The sequence below is a fragment of the Vulpes vulpes genome, chromosome 2, assembly GCF_048418805.1.
Source record: "Vulpes vulpes isolate BD-2025 chromosome 2, VulVul3, whole genome shotgun sequence".
Lineage (NCBI taxonomy): Eukaryota > Metazoa > Chordata > Mammalia > Carnivora > Canidae > Vulpes > Vulpes vulpes.
This window is the reverse complement of record NC_132781.1, coordinates 81,251,977-81,273,232: the sequence shown is the minus strand read 5'-3', so window position 1 is coordinate 81,273,232 and position 21,256 is coordinate 81,251,977. Positions and strand designations below refer to the sequence as shown.

At 36.6% G+C, this 21,256-nt stretch overlaps 1 protein-coding gene across 1 annotated transcript in view; it reads left to right on the top strand.

The window, feature by feature from the left end:
- GABRB1 (gamma-aminobutyric acid type A receptor subunit beta1) overlaps positions 1-21,256 on the top strand; it is a 360,466-nt gene that overhangs the window by 108,739 nt on the left and 230,471 nt on the right. The window contains exon 4 of the mRNA XM_072749077.1: positions 14,216-14,436. Coding sequence (XP_072605178.1) covers positions 14,216-14,436 — 221 coding nt within the window. The remainder of the gene's footprint in view (positions 1-14,215; positions 14,437-21,256) is intronic.

Genomic DNA, 21,256 nt, shown 5'->3' with positions numbered 1-21,256 from the left:
CTAATTACATACACTGAGTGTGAGAATCATTGATCTAGGCAACCTCCTCATTTTACTAGATGCAATTGATCACTGTCTGGGAATTTGATTTGCCAAAGATCATCCATAGTTCTAAAACCCATTCTCCAGATCCTTAGGTTCATTCTCATTAGCAAACCAGTTCCCATGGGAATTTTTTTAAAAGGTAACATATCTAGAAAAATTTTATGACAATGTAGAGCTTAAAATATGACTAAATTAATACCTCTTAACTATGCTTAAAAGGAATGTGTTGGAGTGTGACTCCACAATATAATTAGAAATTTGATTGGCCGGGTGGTAAATTATTCAAGGCAGTTCTTGTTCTGGGCCATTTTTGCTGCTGATGCCTAGCTTGGAAACATATATCTCCCTTAGGAGGTGAATAAAGCACACTAGAATTAAACAAACTAATATAGTTTAAAAAGTGAATCTTATTTGTCCTTGGCATCTTCTACTTTACATAAGAAAACAGTTTTCCCAGCTAAATATTGGAATTTTGTTAAATGGGTTTGGGAGTTTATCTACAGATTTTGATATTTAGACTATTCATAGTCACTAATACCCATCTCTTCTCTTGAGTGAATGATCAATTGCCTTGCTTTCACACACTGGAAGAGCATCTGTCAGCCAATGGAAAAAAAAAGACTGCTTTGCACCAAGCTTCTGTCCTATGCCCTCGTCCTGCCTCTTTCTATAAATTCACATTGATAATCTCATTTAATCCTATAACCATAGAGTTAATGGGGACTCATTAGTCTATGCCCCTGATATCTGTCTGCTGCCTTATTATCAGCTACAATACTCTTACCTCCACTTCAAGCTCTTTGAGTTAATATCCAGCACAAATACATCAACTTTTCCCTAAATTCAGGTACTCCTCTAGTACTTGCCTTATTTTTTTAATTTCTCATATTCATAGCAGCCAATTTTTTTTTAATTAATTTTTATTGGTGTTCAATTTACCAACATACAGAAAAACACCCAGTGCTCATCCCGTCAAGTGTCCACCTCAGTGCCCGTCACCCATTCCCCTCCAACACCCACCCTCCTCCCCCCTTCCACCACCCCTAGTTCGTTTCCCCGAGTTAGGAGTCTTTATGTTCTGTCTCCCTTCCTGATATTTCCCAACATTTCTTCTCCCTTCCTTTATATTCCCTTTCACTATTATTTATATTCCCCAAATGAATGAGAACATACACTAGCAGCCAATTTTTAAGTCCATTCTATTTCTTTCAATATTTTGTCTCTGCTCCAGTCCTTATGCTACTCTGACTCTGCCCCCATTCAGATGCCTAATATGTTTCACCTCTGCTACAATTTTAACAGGGCCATCTGCCTCTGGATTTACCCCTCCTCTAAGCCACTTATTGATTCATTCAACAAAAACTTGTTGGACACCTCCTAGACTGCAGACTCTGCCCTCAGCACAGAGAGTAACAAGGTAGATGTCCTCACGGAGCTCACAGTCTAGTGGAGGAATAGAAGAGCACCCAGCCAGTTTTCCTTGCAGAGAAATGCAGGCTATGAAGAGGCAGTCCTGAAAGCAATAGAAGAGACTGAACCCAGACTTTCTGGCTTCTGACTAGAGATAAAAAGATGCAATTTGTCTGCCAGTCTGAGGCCTGTATCAGTAGGAGGTGACCAGGGGCAAGAGAAGAAGAATGAGTGTTCTAGGCCAAGTGGACTTCACAGCAAGACAAAATACTGTGTGTTTGAGGCACTGAGAGAAGACCAGCATGGCTGGATGATGGAGTGGAAAAGGAATCTAGAAAGAAGTGCAACTAGAGAGATAGGAGCAAAGAAAGCACATTGTTTGCCCTTAGGTAATTTGTATTTTTTATCTTCATAACATTAAGGGGCCATTGAAGTTTAACTTTGGGAGCAACATAATCATAATTGCAAGTCAAAAAAATTGAAATACCAGTTAACTTGCCACGTTATCAAATGCATTAGGGAAGAACAAGACAAAAAGCAGAGGACTAGTAGTTAGTAGCTTCTTGCAGTTAATCAGGTGAGAAATGATAAAGCCAAATTAGATCATAGCAACTAAACAAAGATATTTTAATGAAATAGAAATGCCAGGTTTTATTGACTTACTTAGTAAGGGGTGAGATAGAGAAAAGAGTCAAGAAAGATTTCTAGTTTCTGATTTGATCAACAGGGTGTATGATTGTTGAGAATCATCTCTCACTGAGAATGGGAGTGGAAATGGAGGCCCAGATTTAAGTCTGGGTGGGCATGATTCTGTTGGGGGCCATAGATAGTTTTTTCAGTCAGCATTACATCATCTGGGTGATAGAGGCATAGAAATAAAGCACTGTAGCCCCTACCCTCAACAGAAGTATGTTCCCTCTCTTCTTCTAGAGTGTTATCATGCATGCACAATCTAAATTACGAGATTCTTAACCTCTATGCACTTGCCATGTTTGTCTTTCATCTTACTGTTACTTAGAAATAATTGCCAGCAAGGAAAATATAGTCGTTACCATAGCTAATGGTTAAGGTGGCTTTTACTTGGACGTAGTAAAAATACTTTGGCAGGCTTTTGAATGTGAAAACCATCCTACCAAAAGAAAATTATTCTACTTCCTATACTCCTTGAGGATTACTATAGAACAAAAATATTGTCTTTCTCTCAGCTAGCATCTAAAGAATCATCCAGGGCAGTGATGAACAATTGATTTTATTTAGCATTCCATGGGGATGTCAACTGCACACAGATAAGAGCATAGCAGTGGTATTCATTACCAGCAACAGCTGATGAAGGCGAGTTCATGGATAAAACATCAGAGAAGACTGAAAAGTCTACATTAGAACTGATTGTTAATGATTAATTCGCATCCATAAAAAAGCAAGTCAGATGTCAGCCTTAGGCAAGAGATAAAAGCCATGTCCTAGGAGAAAAAACCTTTTGTGCTTATGATACATACTTAAGCCATTGCTGGTTATATAGTGGAAAGATCTAGGAACTTAAACAGATGTGGGTTCAAGTCACAACTCTGATGTTTTTGAGCAGAGTCACTTTGGGCACCTCTTCAACTGAGAGTCTCATCTATAAAAAGGGAATTTTAATTCCAACTTCATAAAGATGTGAGGTATAAACAATATAACATATAGAAAGCACCTGCTAAAGTACTGGTCATGCAGTTAAACATGCAGTAATAGGCAATTCATATTATTAACTTGAGAGGGAGAAAATGGATAATTTAGCTAAAGAGAATGAAAATATATACTAGGCATTGCATTGTCCTGTGACATGCTTTAAGCGACTTGGTTTTCCTTATTTATTCAATTATAGTTTTTTAGGACTATTACATACATTATTTTAATTTGTTATTCCAACAGACTTGTTGGTAGTTGTTCTTCCCATCACACAGATAAGGAGATTGAATTTCATATTTGCTCTAAGATCATAGGACTAGTGAGAAATAAATCCTTAGCTAGATTCCAACTGTCCTAGTTCTATTTTTGCCAAAGACTTAGTTGATGGATCAGTTTGTTAGCATGGAGGTCTTATTCCTAGTTGGGTACAATCTATATCCTTCATGCAAGTCTGTTTAGATATGCATGACTGACAACTGTGAGACTATATCGGAGGAATATTAAGTTTATCAGAATTATTAGCTTTAGAATTCACAAACTATTTTTTCTATACTGCCAAAGAAATTCCTAGAGTTTAGAGGTTTCATTTTGTTTTTCTCATTAAATGGTATAACATTGCCAAGGTCCTTCTCTGCAGCAGTGCCTGCCAAGCCACTTTTTAGCCAGATCCAGTCAAAGACCAACAGAAGTTTCAACAGATGCTCAATGAGTTTGAGCCACTGGAAATAGCCATTATGGATATTGATGTAGCTTTTTTGGTCCTATAAACTTGACTGTAAGGCCTTATGTAGTTAATGCTTTTTATAAATTTGAATTTAGTTCAAACTTAGATAATTATAGTACTAAAGGAGCAGCCCATAGTTTTATTTTTATTTACTTTAGCAAGTTGTCATATTAAACTCCCGAGCATAGCATCATACAAGGCACGAGTCTGAAACACTAGAACTTGTGATCTAGCTATCAAAAAGGAACATTGATTGCAGTATTATTTTTAGTTATAAAAATAAAAAAACCTCTGAAATAACCTCAACCATTGATAGATTAATGATTAATTTCTATATTATAGTACACTGTATATGCACTAAATGGAATGATTTATATCTCTACCCATTGATTTAGAGGAATTTCTGTGCCGTCATTAAGAAAAGAGAAATCCAGGGCACCTGGATGGCTCAGTTAGGTAAGCGTTTGTCTTCAGCTCAGGTCATGATCTTGGGGCCATGGATAGAGCCTGCTCGCAGAGCCTACTTCTCTCTTTCCTCTCTCCTCATGCTCTTTCTCACTATCTCTTTCTCAAATCAATCAATTAATCAAATCTTTAAAATAGAAATTCATAGAAGTGAATAATATAATGCCTTTTTAAAAAAATGGTAACATTTCTATTTATATGTATGTATGTCCTTAGATAATTGTGTGACTATGAGCAAATATATAAAGGCTGCCCATCAATTTACCAATTGGTAAGTGAAACAAAGTAAGAGCAAGGTCTTGATAAACAATAAACAAATAGATGGCAAATGAATAAATAAATAGGTGTGGAGAAAAGGTAATAATTTTAAAAGGTAATGATAAAAAGGTAGTATATATAGAATGATCTTATTTTTTTAAAAGCAGATAGAAAAAGTAGCCACAAAATGTTAATAGTGATTGTCTCTGAATGTAAAATTAAAACTAAACAAAGCATGTTGGTACAGAAGAGAGTGGAGTAAGAGAGCAAACGTGATAAAATTGATATTCAGACACTATAATTTGGCTACTCATTCTCTTTTGAGAGTTTCCTGGGGACTCCCCAAGAGACTATTATGCATGGTCTCTTTAGGATAATAATTTGATGGAAATCCGTCTTCCTGTTAGAAAACCTGAAAATAAAGTTCCTGAGAGTTTCCAACTGTTGACTGCTTCCTTTTAGGCTCTGTTCACATTACAAGATCACAGTTCACAAGACAAGACTGCCTTTCTAGGCTAGAAAATGATCCCAAGTTTTTTCCATCTCTTCTAAGTAGTGTCTGTTTTGGTAGAATCTTGGTTTTCTGATTCTTATTTTTTTCCCAATTTAGATCACTCCATAGCTTAGTTTTCTGGAATTGCCATGCATACCCTATAATGGTTACCATTCTGGTCATATATTCATAGTTCAACTTAGCATGGTCAACCAAAACTACCATGTTCTGAATGTCCCACTAGATCCTCCATGCATCTGATTTTATTTCTGCTCTTAGTTAGATATTAGAGAACATAGAAACACTAATTTTCTAGGAATCTCTGGAACTAAGGAACTTTGAAAAAACCTAGTGTGTCATATGTTTATAATTATGTGGTTTTAAACATCAGTAGTGTTTATGAATTATTCTCTTGATGAATTAATTACCAATCTAATATTTTACTGATAACTTTGAATATTGAATAATTTGTAAATGAGATCAAAAGTTGCACTGAAAACAGCCCGTCTTTAAAGCTTTGGCATAAATGGCCTTATACTTCCAAAATGGCAAGTTATTACCAAAACTATCAATGAAATTTCACTTGATATATTTCAAAATGTCTTTAGAATTTTGTAGAGAGCCACTGTTAATTCATTCTTAAAGGGAAAATTCGTTTTAAACTCCATATGCTTTTCTCATATCCCAGAAATTTGTCAGTTATCTATGTTAGTGGGAATTATAATCCCATTAATCTTGATTAGAGAAAAAAAAACTGGATTAATAATTATTTTAGTTAACCGAAAGTCCCCATGTATATTCTCTAAGGATGGTAAGTTTTTCAGAAAATTGGAATATGATAAGATTAATTTGCAATAACATACGTGGTGCTTAAATTCAGTGCTACAAACACACAGCACTACTTAATTCACATTCGGCTAACATAGTTGAGCACATGCTATCCAAGCACACTATGCTAGGGTCTAAAACTTAAAATAAAATAAAAATCCTTTACCTTTGGGGAGTTCCAAATCTAGTAGGACTGAGAAATAATTGCAAGAACTACAGTCAAAGCAGGAGAAGAGTTGTGGGAGCTCAAAGGAGTGACTAATCACAGAATTAAATTTCCCAAGGGTTCTATCTTCTCACCTTATACGATCTCCAAGGCGAGCCAATTCATTCCCCCAACTTCATCTATCACTTGTGACTCACATGGCTTTGTTTCCCAATGAGCCCCGTCTTCCTATATTCTGGCCCCTAACTACCTACTTGGCACCGCTATGTGCAAATGCCGCCGACACCCACAACACAAAGCAGGCCCAAATACATTAGTCATCCTCAGCCCCAGATCTTTGATTCTTATTGTTACCTGTCTACTCACTTACGTCAGAAACTCAGGGGTCATCCTTGATGCCCTCTTCCAACTTCACTGCTCCGCGCGTTTTTTCCTCTTTTCCTCCTCCGCTTCAGTGCTGTATGAAGTCAACTCTAACTTAGCTCTTTATTCCCTAGGTTAATGCCAGAGCTTGTTAAACTGATATCCTCCTACTCAATACGCTTGTCTCCTTGAGTAGGCAGCTGCCAATGAAAACAAGTGGAACTATTCCGAGTTCCCTGAGTATATGAAGTGGAGGGAATTTCATGCAGAGAGCTGGTTACACAGGTGATGGAAGAACTGAGAAGTTTCTGGAAAATTGTCCCCACTTTAGGTCCAATATTTCAATATAGCTTACCATGGAAACAACTCTAGTTATTTGAGTTTCTGATTATTTAGATTTTAGAACATGAGACATTTAAACTGTCACTATATAAAACATTAATTTTATCATATCCATTTTAAGAAATTGGATTTTTTGTGTAGAAAAATATTTTTATATTTTTAAAGACAATAAATGCTTTATAGCTTGTACAGTAGGTATTAGATTACAACTGCTGAAATTCTTAGTCTTGGTCTCAAATAGCAGTAGCGTCATGAAGTTCATTGCATCAGAACCCAAGTGCTTTCTCCAGTTGTCACATCCATGTCATATATGTGTTCATGCATCACAGTGTGCCCATGTGATTTTCATAGGTACTTCTGTTCTGGTACAGGCCCATAACTCTCACTGTTTCTGTTCTCCCACAATGTTGTTCAGAATAGAACACAAGACTGACAAAAAATCTAACTACACAGATGGATAAACCAAATGGGGCAATTTAGGATGAGACAGAGGTAAAGAAGGTTATGTTCTCTGAGGCATTGCATGAGGCTACAGTCGGTGAAAAAAAAATACTAATAAATGGGAACATGGGCTTTGGAAATAATAAGAATGCAGGTATTTTAAAGATATTGTAACAAAATATGGCTAAGGAGTAAGCACAACAAACATATATTAATAGTTAACATAATAGTAGATATTATGTAGATATATATATATAGTATATAGTATATATATATAGTATATAGTAGATATAGTAGATATTATATTTAAGATAAAAGATTAGAAATTAACAGCAAATCTGTAGATACAATGATGAATTTCCACTGCAAAATGTGCTTAACAGTGACACTGATACAAAAACATTCATTTAAACAGAAGGTTGCATTAGAAACAGATGTTGTGTGGTTCATTTCAATTACAACTTAAATTGGTTTATTTGTCAGGCCACTTTCCACTAAACTTTGCATGAGCTACAAGTTGTATGGGTTTTTTTTTTTCCCTATCCTTATTCTACAAGCTGTACTACTTGTTGCCAGGGTACACACTTCTCTCCAGGTTACTTTTCTTCATAATTACCATTGGGTTTGATAGGGAATTGTCTTGATAGAAGTAAAATTAATTTCCCTCTTCTCTCTTTGTTCTTCTTGTTGATAAGCAAAGCCAAATATGTCCCTCTTTTGTTTTTCAGCCAATTAACATCTCTGGGTCTCAGGTTTCTCATAAGAGCTCCCTTTTTTGAAACCAGGAAGATGGGCCGGATGATTGAGGTTTTGTTGGGTTTCCTTAATATGTGCAATTTGTTCTTAATGAGATTCTGATATGGATGGTGATCAGCATCATTATTATGGCTCTTTCTTGTCAAAGAACATAAAAATGAAAATAACTCAGCACAAAGAAAGTGGGATTTATTGTGATGACACGAAGAGGGCTCCTAGCAGGTGAAAATATCAGACTTGTCCACATGTCCACACCTTATGAGAACTAGAAACAGGAAGCAAAAGCCTTCCTGAGCTCTGTCATTTGTTCTCTAATAATGTCAGACCCTTCTTCATCTTCTGGTTAGTTTTTGCCTCCTTCTCTGCTTTCTTTCTTTCTGTACAAGCTGACTTTCTCTTTTTATTCATAGTCTCTCCTCTCTCACAATTGCATAGTAGCAGTGCACCCTAGTTCTAGGTCATGACTTCTGCATTTAATCTCACAGCTTCTGTCTCAGATTCTTGATGCAAGAGCTAATTTCTGGGAGAGGACTCTGGTTGGTTCATCTCATCTTTCTGAGCCAGGCACAGGTTTATTTCCTGCCTATGGATCAGCTACTTTTAAATCAGGTATTTACTCTCTGTCTGTTCTCAAGTTGGGAGGATCATGAGATAGAGAAGGTGGCCTTGTTCAATCAGCAGGGGCTGTCAGCAGGGCACAGAAGGGACTGTAGACCTGGTAGGCAGTGATGCACAGCTCTACTACAGTCAGTTCTTGGGGAACGCTAAACTGGCATGAATATTTTATAGAGAGCAAGGATTTAGATTGGAATGCTTTATAGTGTATATCTAAATTTATGAAAGATAAAATACAAACGTGTGTAGGAACACTGGTTCTTTATTACACACATACCTGCACACATGCACACACACATTCCCTTTCTTGAGTATGCTTTGGAAAGAATGGATTACTCATATGATCTTTCTGACTGGATGCAATATTACTAGATGTTAAAGCAATATTTTGTCTCTTCACTAACAAGTTAGCCTGAGACGTATGTTGGAGACAGCTCATAAAAGACTCACTTTTCCAACCCACTATAAAGTCTCAGAGCTCATTCTGGTAAAATGCATACCTCAATAAAACACATAACTCTTTTTTCCCTATTCCCTATTTTCCCTATTCCAGTGCAAGGTAATAGATTTTTATCAAATGATTTCTTATGACAAAGTAGCAAATTACAAACTGTCAAATACCAGAATTCCCTAGCACAGAAGTTTTGAGGAATATGTTAAAAGCTCAGGTGGACATGTTAACATACATATTTTTCATGATTAAATAATGATAAAAGATTTTCTAGTATTTTATTGATACTAAAAGGAAAGATATTTTCATCTTAGGCAAGATTTCTTACCTTGGCAATATTGACATTTTGAGCCAGATGATTCTTTGTTGTGGGGCTATGCTGTCCAGTGCATTATGTTGGGAAGCATCCCTGGCCTCTGCCCACAGATGCCAGTAGCACACACCATTACTCCCAGCTGTGACAACCAAAACTATCTCTAAGACATTGCTAAATGTCCTCTGGGAGCAAAATTGCCTGGAGTTTAAAACCACTGATTTAACTTTTATTCTCCATAAGGATTATCTTTATTTATTATAAATATTTTCTTATCCCCTAACATTTTTAGATTTAAAATAATTGTCCTTTTGGAGTTTAATTGAGCACTACTGATGGGGTATCTTTTCTCTTGCTTTTCCTCAATGAATCAAATTCTCTCATGCCTGAATTAGCCTGACCAATTTCATTATCCAACTCACACCCGTTAATCCTATTAATTTGCTTCAGTGTCAGAGAATCCCCTACGGCCCATGGTTTCTAAATACGTCGCTCTTCTTCTCAGAGTAGCTTGCCTACTTGAGAAAGCTAGTTGAACAATTGTCAATACACTTGGAATCAAAATGATTTTAGTGTTCTTGGTCAAAGTATTGCTACCTCTAATTTCTTTCTGAAAATTTTCTATCCTTCTTGAGTGCTTGCGCTTTGGACTAATGAAGAATTAATAGAAAATCTGTTGTATGAGAGAACAAAATACAGCAATTTAAGCCTTTATTTTCCATCTAAAGATTTAATAAACCAAAACGAATCATAGACCATTATAGTCAGATGTCAGATAATATTTCTATTAAAATGCAGATAGAATAATTTATTTAAAATACAGTAGCTTCTCAAATATGTAAATAATAAGTTCTCTCACAGAGAATTTGCCTATCTCACAAGGTTTTGAGAACAAAATGTGATAATAGATATGAAAAGCTATGAAAACTAGAGCACAGAGCATTCCCAGGAGAAGGAGATTCTTTTTTTATTAAATAAATTTATTTTTTACTGGTGTTCAATTTGCCAACATGTAGAATAACACCCAATGCTCATCCCATCAAGTGCTCCCCTCAGTGCCCATCACCCAGTCACCCCCACCCCCTGCCCACCTCCCTTTTCTAGTTCGTTTCCCAGAGTTAGGAGTCTCTCATGTTCTGTCTCCCTTTCTGATATTTCCCACTCATTTTTTCTCCTTTATTCCCTTTCAGTATTTTTTCTATTCCCCAAATGAATGAGATCATATAATGTTTGTCCTTCTCCGATTGACTTATTTCACTCAGCATAATACCCTCCAGTTCCATCCACGTCAAAGCAAATGGTGGGTATTTGTCGTTTCTAATGGCTGAGGAATATTCCATTGTACACATAGACCACATCTTCTTTATCCATCATCTTTCGATGGACACCGAGACTCCTTCCACAGTTTGACTATTGTGGACATTGCTGCTAGAAACATTGGGATGCAGGTGTCCCGGTGTTTCATTGCATCTGTATCTTTAGGGTAAATCCCCAGCAGTGCAATTGCTGAGTCGTAGGGCAGGTCTATTTTTAACTCTTTGAGGAACCTCCACACAGTTTTCCAGAGTGGCTGTACCAGGTCACATTCCCACCAACAGTGCAGGAGGGTTCCCCTTTCTGAGAAGGAGATTCTTATTAGGTATACACTAAAGTACAAATAGTACAAAAAAGGAGATATGGCTGTATTTTAGGTCTTTCCATAATGTTCCTCATTATCACCACTATTGTCATTATCTTCAAAAAGTTTTCATTAAGGTTATCAATCTCATCTGCCCATATTTCCATTTGTCATGGAATCGGGTCATAGATTAGGATAGTAACGCTAGAAATTCAGAAGAAAAGTTCTGAAGGGTACTTGTGCCAAATCACCCAGTTCCAAAACATACAAGCAGAAATACTTCTTCACTGAATTACTTCTTCTTGCAAATAGGGTAAATTACTGCTTTAATTTAGAACCGTGATGTGATTTTTAGTCAATATTTAGTGAAAACAGAGTGGGAGTTGTGCAGAGCAAAGATCTCACTGCATGTATATAGTTCTTTCTCTACAGGAAACAAAACCGTTTCCAGAAAAAGAAGGGAAAAGGTCTACACACGTGCACATACATGCACTCATGCACACACACTTACTTAGATCTATGCAGAGATTACTTATGTCACACTATTTTCTCCTTTCTACTCTCCATTGTTGACTTACCACAAACTCGTATTTTAATCATAGCGTTTATCATGAGTATTATTTTGCCTTTATAACCCTGTATACTTTACAAGAATATGTTTTTTCGTCATTACACATTAAAACTTTATTGAGGAAAAGATGGAATAAGCATTTTGCCCATGGTCTCACTGTGAGGAAATTCTTTGTCCCATGTGTGAAGATCTGGAAGCTAATGACTATTGGGCATGAGTACTGAAACAGTGTGTTCCATTGCTGACTGTGCTGATCACCATGGCAAAGTTTACATTAACATGTCTTTGACTAGTTATTAATTTTCCTACTTTGGCTGAATTACAAACAAGAACTGAACACCAAGACTTGCAATTTATCACAGACAATTGCTTATTTTCATGGTCAGTGGAGTCCTTCTGCCTACAAATTTTTTCCGTAAACATCTCTTTAAAAATAGACATGCTTATGAGAATGAATATATACACTCAAAGTAATTTGGAGGTATGATACTAATCTCTAAATAGCAACAATTTTGAAGATAATATATTTGTTTAGCATGTTACAGTTTCTAAAGAGGCTTCTCCATAATTTTCCCAAGTAATGTTCACAATTAGCCAGAAAGTGCTATTATTTTTATTTAAAAATGAGGCATTTACAATACAGAGGGTTAAGTTAGTTACTTGTGGTTACATAGTTCTATATGTGGTAGATCTTAGAATCAAGGTACTTTGAAATCTCTGTCCCAGAATCTGTTCAATTCATTTTTCTTCCAAAAAGGTGTTAAGAAATTGAAGAGAATGCAAATAAGAATAGTAGCAATTGAGAAGGGAATTGTATGTAACCCTGTGGATTTTCTTCTTGTTAAATGAAGGTAAAGTGGAAGGAGCTTTTATACCTTTAAGGGATATTGAGTCATTAATAGTGAAGAGCTAATGAACGAGAAAGAATGGCTTTGAATTATTGCACGATGGCTTCTGAGTAAACAGTGTAAGTGTTCTTAAGTATAATGGTTAAAGGACCCTGGAATTCATTATCCAGAACAAATATTGTCTTATATTTGCGATTTTTCAGAAATGCATATAATATAGATCCATAAAGTGTTCTAAATAAACTATGGTTTGCCCAGATGTAAGGCGTGATGTGAGTCAGTGTTTCTCAATTAGTGGTATATACAATATAGGCAGTTCACAGACCTTGTGCAGGAGTTATGCAGTGTTTTCTTAACTGTTGCTAAAGCATTCACAGTCACTACTGACAGATAAATATCCTTTAAAAGCAAAAATGAACTTTCTGTTTTTATTACACTGGGACTCACATCTTAAAGACTTTATGATTTTACTGCTACCATTATTTTATTTTTATTTTATTTATTTTATTTTATTTTTTTATTATTTTTTCATGAGAGACACAGAGAGAGAGAGGTAGAAACATAGGCAGAGGAGAAGCAAGCTCCCCACAGGGAACCCGATGTTGGACTCCATCTCAGGACCTCGGGATCACGACCTGAGCCAAAGGTAGATGCTTAACCAGTTAGCAACCGAGGTGTCCCTACTGCTACCATTTTTTTTAAAGATTTTTTTATTTATGATAGACATAGGGAGAGAGAGAGAGAGAGAGAGAGGCAAAGACACAGGAGGAGGGAGAAGCAGGCTCCATGCTGGGAGCCCGACGCAGGACTCGATCCCGGGACTCCAGGATCGCGCCCTGGGCCAAAGGCAGGTGCCAAACCGCTGAGCCACCCAGGGATCCCCTGCTACCATTTTTTAATGGACAATTACACTTTCTATAATAGGGTTCTTTAAAAATAGATAACTAAAACTCTCATAATCATCATGGCTCCTCTCTAATAGCTTGATCTATTTATTGAGCCCGAATCTTCCTGTCTCTCACTGCCAGGGAAAATCTCGGCAGAAAAAAAAGTAAAAAAGGATGTCTTCAGTATTACCTCTTACAAGAGGTGAGGAAACAAACTCAAGCACAAACCCAGCTCTGAACTCAAACCAATTCCTAAAGCAAAGCAGGAATCAGATAAGAGAGAAATAGTTGAGCAGTTCCATCACAGATTTCAGTTCTCAGGCCAAATAAATATCTCCATTTAAACGTGCTTTATAAACTACTTTTTAGTACCAGTAGACAAGTTGTAATTTGCTAGAAAGATCCAGATAATGGTGATTGACGACCTTTATAATGCAAACGGCAGTATTTATTCAAAAGGCATTTGCAGTTTGGAAAACACCCTCTCCTTTTCAGCACACCAATTTTTAGTTATTATTATTGCGCACACAATAATAGTACCATAATAGTACTATAAATATACCATAAATATAATATTCAAAGGCAGGTTTTTGAACCTGGATGAACATGGGTGAACATGGATGTCTCAGCATAACTTTCCTTTATGGCTTCACCCATGATCGCTACCTTAACTTCAAACCTTAAAATTCAGTTAAATGGATTTGCCTTACATTGGAGTGAATGCTTGTGCATGCATTCAATTATTGCTCCAGTTCTTCTAGCCTACTGGCTGCCCTATACACAGAGGTGCAAATTTCTGTGTATTCAGGTGTAACTTCTTCAGGATCAGCAGGACGGTGGATCTCTGGGAATACACAATACCACCTACTATCACTTTCATAACAAAAGATCTTCGATGATGATGATGATGATGATGATGATGATGATCAATTTTTTTTTCATTTATTTCACAGGATTATACACTCACCATGTATTTCCAGCAGTCTTGGAAAGACAAAAGGCTTTCTTATTCTGGAATCCCGCTAAACCTCACATTAGACAACAGGGTAGCTGACCAACTCTGGGTGCCAGACACCTACTTTCTGAATGACAAGAAATCATTTGTGCATGGAGTTACAGTGAAAAATCGAATGATCCGACTTCATCCTGATGGAACAGTTCTCTACGGACTCCGGTAAATGACTTTGTGTTGCATGGTTCACTGTTACTGTTGTAGTTATTATTATTGTTATGTTTTATTTTTTATTTTTGGAAATGGGCAGAAGGAAGAGAACCAAGTAGGGGAATGTATAGACAGTTTCATCTATGTAACAAAATTATGTTGCAGACCAGAAAATCTCTTTTGGAATCATTTGAGCTAATTCTAGGCAACTTCGTTTATCAAAGGTAAGTGAATGATTTGCCCTGAACTTCCAATAATAAACGTAGTAATAGGAAAATGTATGTTTGCCAGATTTTATATCTAACTTATTGTAGAAATTAAATCTTTTTTTAGCTGATTGCTTGATTATCTCAGAGCCCCGCAGATGGAAGTGAAATGTGTTCTAAGTATTGGGTATAGCTACTTAATTATGAAAGAGAATTAGGAAACAATATTTTGAAGAAGTAGGAAATATTTTGTGGTAACTTTAAGAAGATTCATAGTGTTTTCATTCCCTTAAATCCCTCTTTTAGTATGTGTATTTAGGCATACGATCCGTATTGAATTAATTTTTGTTTCATGTAAGGTAAGGCTTGAGGTTCAATTTTTTTCCCTATGAACATCCAGTTATATAATTTACTGAAAAGATTTTTCTTTTCCCACCAGATTGTGTTGGTGCCTTTGACTGGATAAGTGAGAGTCTACTTCTAGGCTCTATTCTATTCCATTGTTCCATCTGTCTCTCCATAAGCAGTATCACACTATTTTAATTACAATAGCTATACAGTAAATCATGAAATAGTGTAAATCCTCCAACTTTGTACTTATTATTTAAGATTTCTATGGATGAGTATTCCAGACATTGTGCTTCCTGTAACTTCTAGAACCTACTTACTGATTTCTACCCCAAAAAATCTGCTGGAATTATAATTGGGATTGCATTAACTCTGTAGATCAGTTTGAGGAGAATTAATATCTTAAAATTATCTAATATTCTAATTCATGAATATGATGTACCTTTATTTACTTAGGTTACTTTTAATTTATATCAAAATGTTTTACACCATAGTGGCTTTTATTTTATTTGGCTTTTTATGATTCAAGTATAAAAAAAGGTATCATACACTTATAGTGGTCTATTATTAACTCTCATTTGGTTAAGGATTTAAAAATTTTAGGGCTAGAATTCAAATCAGCTTCCCATTTTACTAAAGAAATACCTGAATTGTGGCGTGTTACTGTGGGATATTGTAGAGTGGTGGTTCTTTATTCTTTGTTGTCACCTTTTGTGATCCCTTTGAGAAGCGACGAGAGCTATATTCACAAACTCATATATGAGTTTCCTATTGTTTTAGAGTCTTCATAAGCTCCCTAAAATTCTTCACACATCATCAACACCACGCTAAAACTCGAGACAAGAGATAAAATGCTACAAGCAACTTGTGTACATTCATCAATACCCAAAAACAATATGCAAGTGAAAAAAACTGCACTTTTTTTCTGCACTTAGTTTTGCACTAAAACTTCTGAACTTAACCCAATGGTTGATTATTTAGTTGATAGATTTGGACTTCATTTGCATAGTAAAACAGCATCAGTTGCAAAATAATATTTGTAATTTCTCCACTTTTTCAGTACCCCAAGAGCTTTCAATTCTAGATTAAAATCTCTGACCTAAAAGTCTCTCAAAAAAAAAAAAAGGGGGGGATCCCTGGGTGGCTCAGCGGTTTGGCGCCTGCCTTTGGCCCAGGGCGCGATCCTGGAGTCCCGGGATCGAGTCCCGCGTTGGGCTCCCGGCATGGAGCCTGCTTCTCCCTCCTCCTGAATCTCTGCCTCTCTTTCTCTCTATGCCTATCATAAATAAATAAATAAATCTTTAAAAAAAAAAAAAAAAGGTAAAATAAACCAACAATTCCCTTGAGTGTGTTGATAGCTACTACTGACAAAATCTAATCCAAGATCAGTGGTGATCCTTGATGATGATGCATACACTGGAAAACAGTTGTCATTTTTTGTGTCAATGAAACTTTTGTCAGATATAACTAAGGTGTAAAGGGACAAATTATTCTTCTAAAATATTCTGGGAGAAGGGCAGACCCGGTGGCACAGCGGTTTAGCGCCGCCTGCAGCCCTGGGTGTGATCCTGGAGACCCAGGATCGAGTCCCATATCAGGCTTCCTGTATGGAGCCTGCTTTCCCCTCTGCCTATGTCTCTGCCTCTCTCTCTGTGTGTGTGTGTCTCTCATGAATAAATAAATAAAATCTTAAAAAAATATATTCTGAGAAAAACTCCATAATCCAACTTAGTACGATAATCAATTACATGTCTAATAATTATATATGATTAGCAAAGAATGTATAAAAAGTTGTTTTTGTTAAAAAAAAAAAAGGGCAACCAGGTTTTTTTATTGGCAAGAAAGAATCTTACTTCAGGCATTTCTCAAATTATTGGTAGTCTCCACCAATGGAAATTGATAAACAGGAAGAAAAATATTTGAGAACCATGAAGTTGAACACATCTCATTGCAAACTGATAAAACTGAAGCACAACACAGGAAGGGTCTTTTCTAAGGGCACAATAAAGTAACAGCAGAATTGGGACTAAACTCCAGGTATCTTGATTTCCATACGTGTGCTTTTCCTACGTCATCACCCTTCAAACACACGTAGAAGTCAACACCTCCTTCCAAATTGTATAACATTGCTTTCTCTTCTTTGCAGCCAACCTAGGCTTGGTGCCCACAAATAGCTCTCCTCAAGGAAAACATAGACCCTTCCTTTATTATGTGGATTCTGATCTCTTTTTGGCACCGGCATTCTCCATAAGAGTTTCACATCATTTTGATATTTCTCTTCCCTTGTCGTCTTCTTCCCTCCCCGCAACTCCAACATTTCTGGTTGTTTAACCTTGAACAAGTTATAAAAATTTACTAATCTTGGTTCTATCACCTGCAGTAATGAGTGAATAACCCCTGATTCATTATTAGGAAATTCTTACGAAATAATGAATATGTTAATACACAGTAAATTCTAGGTTGTATTTTTCTGAAGTCGTTGTGCCTTGTATAGATTTATCAGGTGCTAGAGAAGCTGCCCAGGGGGGTGATTCTCTAACTCCCAGGGGCATCGGTAACAAGAACAGATACAGTTTTCCAAACAAACAAACAAACAAACAAACATTCAGAGGCACCTGCATGGCTCAGTTGATTGGTTTCGGCTCAGGTGAGGAACTCAGGGTCTTCAGATCAAGCTGCCCCTCAGGCTATACGCTAAGCAGGAAATCTGCTTGAGATTCTTTCCCCTCCATCTCCTTCCCCAACTGCCCCTTCTTCTCTCACATGTGTGTGCTCGCTCTCTCTCTCAAAATAAATAATTAAAAAAAATTCACTGAGTGCACAATATATGCCATATATTCACTCTTTTGGCCCTGGAAATAATTCCACAAAAGCATGACAGAAATTTGTCATTGTGACAGAGGGGGACTCACTAGTGACTGTGGTCAGAAGATTGTGGCTGAACTAGATTGTGCTCTTCAGTAAGCTATTTCTTCCTCTGGGCTTCAGATTCCTCATTCTTACAGGGAAGAGATTACATAAAATTCTCCCTAAATTCCCTTCCAAATCTAACTTCCATTGCTTCTATGATTCTATATATTCAGGCTTGTTTATTTTAATTCTTTTGATATAGATTTCCTAGTCTTAGAAAGGACAACCTGTATTTTTTTCTTCATAATTGACTTCTCAAGAATAACTGCCATATATTACTTCCTAAGCACATGTACTAGAAAATCCTTATCATATAGCATATGTATTGGTATATTAATAGCTGTACTTATTTTAGATATGGGTATTCAGAAGAATGAAATTCCTGCCTTATCTCTTTCCATAAGTCTAGCTAATAGTCATTATGAAATGAGACTGTACACTAATGGGATCTTTTTTTAACATTGGTGGGTTAATGGGATTTTCTGAATATACCTAAAGTCCCTTTAAAAACCAATATTCCAATTATTCCATAATCATAAGACCATTCATTAAACTAAATAAAATTCTCCTATATTCAAACTCATTATGAGATGCTAAAATGTAATGTATATGAAGCCACAAGAATAGAATTGGTTGTTTTCTATTTCTGTGAACTATGCCAAATCAGATTTTACACATGAGGAATGATACACAGTTGTGTTAACACTTAAAAATAATAGAGTGATGTCTGATGGGAGTCTAGTGCTTTTGGAGGAGCCAGGTTGCTGTGCAACAGGCATTCAGCAAATAGAAGAGGCTCCATTCCCTATGCTTTTTGCTCTAAGGTTACCTCTTCTGTGACAAAATGCATTACACCAAGGAGCAGCCCCACCATCACTATTACTTCTTGTATTTTGCTACAGATCTATATGAAAGATATCTGTGATGTGGTGAGATGTGGCAGGAGACCAGAACTTATGTCCATGTCCCATGACTGCTCCACCCCCCTCCTTTCAAAGCACATGATGTCATTTCTTTTCTTCCTCAAAGATGGAGACTAAACAGCTGAATTGTTGTCATGGGATGTTGTCAGTGTCATGCATCAAATCCTTAAATTTCTGTCTTTCTTCCCTTCTGTTTAACTCTGGGGATGATTTCCTCCTCTTTCGAAGGTCAATCTTTCCACATATGCATTTCATTTTATTACTGCACACTCTTCTCAGACTTTGCTCACTTCTTTTAGCAAATCTTCAGACTTCCCTCTCCACTGGCTCCTTCAGTCCTCTCATATCTCATATTTTTGGTTTCCTCTACTCCTTCACCATTTACTCCTCAGTCTCCAAAACCATTGCTTCACTCATGCTACTTTCCTGAAACAACTCTGTCCAAAATTACCAGCACCATTGCTGGTTCTCAATCTATACTCTTGACTTCTCTGAATGATTTAAGAGTAGTGACTGACCTTGATGCCAGGATTTCCACAACTTGGCACAGTTTTTTCATTATTGCTGTTCTTCTGGTCTTTTTTGCTATTTCCTCACTGGTTCCTCTCTTGCCTCTAATTGTGAACTAAAGGGATTCTTTGAGGTTTGATCAACCCACTGATGTGACAGCTTAAATATCTAAAACCCAAATTACTGAGTTCATAAAAATATTTGTAATTGCTTCCTGAGCATCTGTATCTGGATGCCCACCCAGCCAGATCCTCCTGACATGACCCCTATTTCATATTACCTGTTTTCTTTTTCTAAAACCAAGTTCTCCTCCTTATACAGCTGCTAATAACCAAAATCGTCATCCTCCAAGTCAATAGGAATGAACTTGTAGGCAGTTTTGACTCTACATCTCTTTTGTTCTGAGATCCAATCTATTGTTTCTGCTCTGCTGTATCTCAGCTATGTGCATTTACAACCCATTCCATCATCTAAATTAACATCCTTACTATCTGTCACTTCCTGGCCAATTTCCTACCTCAATTTTTCTTGTTCTTATCAACTGCCATCTTACTCTTCCTACAGTGCATGTCACTCCTACACGAAAAAAAAAAAAAAAGTGTCTCCACAGTCCCCATAGAATCATATTTCCATTCTTCTGTGTGTAATCTAAGACTTTTTATATGTGACCAAAACAACTTTCCCACATCATTGCCCATTTCCTTCCTCTATGAAGCCTAAACTTTTATAAAGCAACCTACTTATTTCTCTAAGCACATTCAAGGCATTTCAAACTCATGTATGACCTAAATATATGACTCAAATAGATCATATTTATACCAAAAAACCTATTTGATATTACTTGAGATTCAAATTTAACTGTGGGCATCCCATTTTATCTGACAACCTTAGAGCCCTGCTGAAATGCTCTCACTTCACTATTATCCCCAAACCCTCTTTTCCTCATTCCACCACTGTTTCCCATCTTACTCCTTTTTCTTAAAATCTTCTCTGAAATTTCACTTTCTCCATGAGGACTTTCACAGTCTTTTTAGGCAGATGAAAACTCATTCTGATTTGATACCTTACTTGGCTTTAATCTCATGTAGGCCAATGAGATTTGTAACACACCTTTGATGTCATATCTTTCTGTGTCTTGGGGTTATTTTCCTGTGATAGCAACAAGATTGTTCAGCTGCTGAAAATATGAACTGTATTTCCTTAACCTTTCGATCCCCTCTCTCAAACCAAATAAATTTTGAAAAATTGAAATGAAAATTTGTAGGATGCAGTCACCTGACTCACAATCATTGTCAGCTGCAACATTTCCTATATCTAAATGATGGCTCTTAACCAAAGAGCGATTATCACTATTAATGACCAGATGTGTTCTGCCTCTTGTCCAAACATGATCCAGCTGGCTGCAAACACTGATTCTCTCCAAGGCCTGACCCCGTGGATGCTGAAAGACAGTGTTTATCTTTCCTGAAAATGGCAGGCATGGAATGACTGAATTCTGGGAACGTATTTAGTGGAATTCTTAACCTTCTTAAAACTGCGCTTCTTTTGCCTTCCCCTCCTAACCCTTGCCTTGGCTTTTCTTTCTAAGATTCACGGTGCTTCTTTCCTGCATCTTCTAGCAAAGGTGAGCTTGGGGCCAGGTGGTTTTGAGGAGCTATGTGAGAATGGGGAGTGGAATGAATAGTGAAAATTCTCTGGCTCAATACTGGGTCATATTGCATCTTGTAAGTATGTTGAGTGTTTATGTGGGCTTGTGTGCACGTTTCGTAAGCAATACAGAATAAGTAATACACTTCACGCCATTTAACATTGATAGCAATTATATCAAAGAATTTAGCTAATACCAAAGTAAATAAATAATTGAAACTATGCTATGCATGAGTGCTATACTAATATCCAAGTAGAGAAATGTGCTAACGAATATCCAACTTTATA